This window comes from Exophiala oligosperma (assembly GCF_000835515.1).
Source record: "Exophiala oligosperma strain CBS 72588 unplaced genomic scaffold supercont1.3, whole genome shotgun sequence".
Taxonomy (NCBI): domain Eukaryota; kingdom Fungi; phylum Ascomycota; class Eurotiomycetes; order Chaetothyriales; family Herpotrichiellaceae; genus Exophiala; species Exophiala oligosperma.
Genome location: NW_015622820.1, coordinates 4102626 through 4107678, shown reverse-complemented (window position 1 = coordinate 4107678; position 5053 = coordinate 4102626). Strand labels below are relative to the sequence as shown.

The 5053-nt window shown below is 48.7% G+C and overlaps 2 protein-coding genes across 3 annotated transcripts; one reads left to right on the top strand and one right to left on the bottom strand.

The window, feature by feature from the left end:
* Nucleotides 1–677: 677 nt before the first annotated feature.
* On the top strand, nucleotides 678–2639 carry PV06_04151 (uncharacterized protein; the record flags this gene model as incomplete). The annotated part of the gene is made up of 5 exons (XM_016405008.1): nucleotides 678–1032; nucleotides 1123–1883; nucleotides 1939–2155; nucleotides 2207–2352; nucleotides 2430–2639. The coding sequence occupies 5 exons, from the start codon at nucleotides 678–680 to the stop codon at nucleotides 2637–2639; spliced, it is 1689 nt and encodes a 562-aa protein (XP_016266013.1).
* A 265-nt stretch (nucleotides 2640–2904) lies between these two features.
* Nucleotides 2905–4733, bottom strand: PV06_04150 (the record flags this gene model as incomplete). Of its 2 annotated transcripts, XM_016405006.1 has the most annotated exons (3): nucleotides 2905–3267; nucleotides 3354–3520; nucleotides 3603–4733. In XM_016405006.1, the coding sequence occupies 3 exons, from the start codon at nucleotides 4731–4733 to the stop codon at nucleotides 3111–3113; spliced, it is 1455 nt and encodes a 484-aa protein (XP_016266011.1). In that variant the 3' UTR covers nucleotides 2905–3110. The 2 variants fall into 2 exon arrangements, with proteins under 2 accessions (XP_016266011.1, XP_016266012.1); XM_016405007.1 differs by lacking the exon at nucleotides 2905–3267 and having other exon boundaries at nucleotides 3331–3520.
* Between the last annotated feature and the right edge of the window lie 320 nt (nucleotides 4734–5053).

Below are 5053 nucleotides of genomic sequence, written 5' to 3'. Positions count from 1 at the left end.
TTTGCCGCCAGCGCTCTTTCTCGCTCTCACGCGCCTCTTGTACGCGAATAGTCAGTTGTGTCGTAACGAAATCGCGTGCGACATAACGACGAGAGAGAAATTGAAGCTGAAAATTTAGATGAGTTTAGAAATCATCTGTCCAACTAATTACAAACAATAATCGAGTACGATTCGTAGGCGATACGAGTGATACTTGCGTAACCCTAAGATAAAAGATTTGTTAGTGAAATGAGGTGTATGAAATGAACTGTACGCTACTATCTTGGCGCGCAAGTCTTGGCGCCTATTTATATGTGAAATACGCCGTACTTCACGATATAATACTTATAGGGCTTGTAGACCACATACTCGAGTTCTAGCCCATCGGAAGTGGTGGTCGGGACGCAGGGTCTCAGTGGCCGGCACCCGCAGCTTACCGAGGTGTTTAAAGATGGGGAACATAGGATAGCGCAAAAAGTTTATCTCCGTACCCAGTCAACCTCAGCTTGGAATTCCGAGGACAAAGCAACCGAACACCGACATCACGCTATTTATACCGGGAAAAGGCTCGAGTATCACACGCTTGGCAAGGTGCATAACGTGAAGATATCTATACTGTGCCGATGATTCTGCATACTTGCGGTCCCTGTTCTTCGAAATCAGGCCATCCTCATCCGCGAGACAGACGCAAAGCAAACATGGCACGCTCTGAAAAAGAAGATAGGTCTTTTGATGCAACAGATTTCATACCATTGCACGAAGGACCTAATGTCCTCCCCAACGAGCATCTCTTCCATGCGATTCATCACTGGGCATACTCTACCGACAGTTTGGCCGTGAGGGATGAAGACAGAGGATTCAGGGTTACCTACAAGCAACTTCTCAGCGACGTACTCTGCTGTGTAAGTGGACTCTGCTCACAGCTTCACCCAACCACCATCGGGCTTCTGAGGTCAGATCACGAGGTTTGCATTTGTGTCTGGTCCGAAGGATACGAATTTGTGGTCGCCTTTCTATCAGTCCTTGCATTGGGTGCCGTTGCAGTTCCTCTAAGTGAGTCCCCACACGCGACATCCCACCCATGATAGCCTAGATCTGGGGGCTGGAATGGAGTAGACATCTGTTCTGACAATGAAATTATAGATGCCCAAGTGACGATCCCGGAGGCAACTTATATCGCAAAGATTTCCCGAGCACGTGGTATTCTTGTCAATAACCAATACCTCGATTCTGCAACCAAGCTTTCAAAGAGCGTAGATCTTGAGTCGATCTTCAGGGTAGTCTCATCCACTCAATACTGTCTATCTCCTATAATTGCGCCAAGCTCCATCGTTTTCTCCGCGAGTCGCCTACCGGACCAGAGCAAATCAGCAATTGTTATCTTCACGTCTGGCTCCACTGGGAACCCAAAAGCGGCTGCGATGCGTCGGTACAATGTGTACGGGTATTCAATGCATCTAATGAGGAAGCATGGGTATTCAGAGAAGACGATAAATCTGCAATTGCTGCCTCTGCATCATGGATCCGGCCTTTTTGTCTATACACTGCCCGTTCTTCTTGCTGGTGGATGCGTGGAATTTATGGCAGGACCGTTCGACCCGGCAAGAGTGTTCAAAAGGTTGATCAGTGGAGATTATCACCACATAGGCCTGGTTCCGACTATGTATGTACGTCTGGTTGAGCACTGGAACACCCGAATCGAGCAGCTACCCCAGAAAGAAAAGGAAAATTATAGCCTAGCCCTTTCGAAAATTCGAGACTATCATTCCTCAACATCGGCTCTCCCTCGTGTTGTCGCTGAAACCTGGCGTCGAATCACAAATGGCCGGCAGATTCTTGAAAGGTACGGAGGTACTGAATTCAGCAGTACATTTGGTTGTTGGCCTGGAGACGAGGCCACTTTAGTATGCTTCCCAGCTCTGCACTGTTCTTGTTTGTGCCGTAACTGATGGCTGATAGGGCTCTGTGGGTACTAAAACACCAGGAGTTGACGTTAAACTTTCCGACGGAGACGAGGGCGAAATCCTGGTCCGGGGTCCATACATGTTTGCAAAGTACCTGAATGATCCTGAAGCCACCAAAAAAGTCTTCAACGAGGAAGGATACTTCAAGACTGGAGACATCGCACGAAGGGTCAAGGACAAATACTTTATCCTTGGTCGGTCGTCCATTGATAGTGAGATCTCCTCATTTCTCATTATGGTCTCCTTTGTTCTGACGTTACTAGTTATAAAATCCGGAGGCTACAAGATATCTGCTATTGATATCGAAAATGCAATCACGAAGCTCCCAAAGGTTGCAGAGGCCATGGTCGTTGGTGTTGAGGATGTCGAGTACGGCCAACGTATTGCCGCCGCGATAGTGTTAAAGAACGTAAGTACGGTTCCATTGCAGGAGGCTGTGTCCCATTCACTGATGAACGCATGGCTGATGGGACGCGTCTGTTGCAGAAGTCTGATACCTACACAATTGGCGAATTCCGCCGTGATCTCAAGCAAAGCCTGTCAAATTACAAGCTGCCAACCATTCTGAGGGTGGTGTCTAGCTTGGAGAGGACTGCCATGATGAAGGCTCCAAAAGCCGCTTTGAAGGTAAAGCTGTTCGACACCGACCATCCCGACATTCAGAGATGGGGGGCATCCTGCGCTGTGAAATTATAGATAGCAGTAGCCGATTTCCAGGCCGAGTTGGTTTTCGAGATCTTTAAATATAGCATTGATACCTAGGATTGGGCTACTGGGCTTCATTTATGGTAATTCATTCAGAGAGGGATAATATGATACTTGTGTTAAAAGGTTGATTATTCCTCCCTCTCTCTCGAGGTGAAGAGCGCCTCTATATACAAGCGATCTAGGGATCCTGGGGGCTGGGAATGCAATATCCAGCCTCTCATTTCAACAACTTGACGCAACAGTAGCATTCATGGCTGTCAATACGCAAAGAACCTGTAGAGTGCAAAGGCAGCTGCATTGAATCGTTCTCAAGTCGGCGCAAATCTACCCATCCAAACTTTCTGGAAGCCTCGCCTTTCTGATCAGGGGAAGACACACCTCCCTGTCGCCTTTCGAATAGGTTCAATGCAAGGCGACCAGCGCCGAGATTTACCTGCTTGAGAATGAACAGAACTTCTTTCAGGTCTTTCTCTGTTTCAGCTCAACCACCAAGGGGCCCTTATCCCATAGGAGATACACTTTCTGGTCAAGGAAATTCTCTGACCCAGGGCACAGGGTCATGTCAAAATTCCACATTACACGGGCCAATATCAACCTTATTTCGTGGTACGCAAGACTAAGTAACGTAAGCCGCTGGCACAGATCTCGAACTGAAGTTTAATTCCTTGCGAAGAGGGAAAGGGTGGCAGAGCCTCGACTTACTTCATGCCAACACAATTTCGGGGTCCCGTCGAGAAGGGCTGCAAGGCGTCTCTCCTGTCCGCTGCAAAGTCCGGATCCTTAAGCCAACGCTCAGGCCGAAATGAATTGGGATCTTTGAAGTTTTTTGGGTTTCGGTATGTGGAGTACTGGTGTACAGACACGACGACCTATTGGAGGGTTTGAAGTAATTAGCTGGGTGGCTCTCACTTCGCAATCAGAATATTAAGGCACAATGATGACAATACTCACATCTCCAGGTATCCACTCTCCACAGACCGCTCTACCTTCGGGCGGCACGATGCGAGGGAGTCCACCAGGAACAGGTGGGTACATCCTTAGGGCTTCCTCAACGCATGCATTTAAGTAGGGCATTTGCTGCAGCTTGGTCGAGGTTATGTCCTGTTCGCTTGGAAAAGTACTTCGGACTTCCTCGACCAAAGTCTTGTACGCCACGGGATTGGTGAGCAAGAGATAAGTTATCCCACTGAGAGACGTTGCACTGGTTTCCGTGCCTCCGAGCATGATGGATTTTGAGTTGGCATACATCTCTTCAAGGTTCATTTTCTTTTCCCCGGTTGCTTCGATTACCAAGCCCCAAATATCTGGCCGGGGATTATGTCGGGCTAGTCTCTTATCGACGGATCTTCTTAAAAAGTCGTAGTGGTTTTTTCGCTTCTCAATAGCCTCCTGAGTGATCAGCATCTTGGCGATTGGCTTCAGCCATTTCAGATATCGAGAGACCATTTGCATCATCTCAGCCTTTACCGAAGCAAACATCAGCACGACAAACTCGTCATACTCCTCGCTCTCGAGCAGGCCCAATGGATCACCAAAGGTTAGGTCGCTCATGATGTCGAAGGAAGTAAAGTTGTACCATCGTACGATATCAACCCTTGGATCTGGACTCAACGCGATTTTCTTCAGCTTGAAGATGAGCAAGTCCACATACTTCATTATCAAAGGATTCTGCGCGTTCAGGGCTCGCTCTGAAAAGGCGTGGGAGAAGTTTCGCCGGTAGCGGGCGTGATCCACGTCGTTTGCTCGGACGATGTCGCGGACTACGCCCATGGTTTTGTCATTATGAAACCGCAAATCCTTTTGCGTTTGCTTTCGGCCACGGGTCGCATGCCCGTAGATCTCGTCCCAGCCTTCTGGCTTGGTGAAGCTCAATTCGTACGGTGCAATCCGAACTATCTCTCCGTATCGCTCGTGCTGTTGACTGACCCAGGCGACCAGGTTGCCGTTATATCCCTGCCAGAGATAGGGGATGCGGCTCACAGCCGCAAGCTTGGGACCAGGAAATCTCCGAAGATCGTGAATCCATAGACGGTAGATCACTGTGGTGAGAAGTATGAGGAGAGACCCCAAAAGCTGCAACATCGGAGCATGAATCAGTTTCAATGATCTGACGATGACTAGAAGGCCGATAAGATTTTTTTACATACCAGCAGTCCCAGAGCCAGTTGAAACAGACCCCGGGCCGCGAGCGGCCTCAAAGGCTCTACCAAAGCGTCTAGCAGCATCGCTGCAATCCGACAGGAACCTGAAGAGTGATATGACCAAAATTTCGCGATTTGTCGTTCCCGAACCCGACGTTGCGTACGTGGTTGAACTTTTCACGTCTGCCGCTCGCGGGAATCAGTGAAGTAGTGAAGGAGGGAACACAAACATTCAAGATAAGACCAGTATAATTGTCTTCA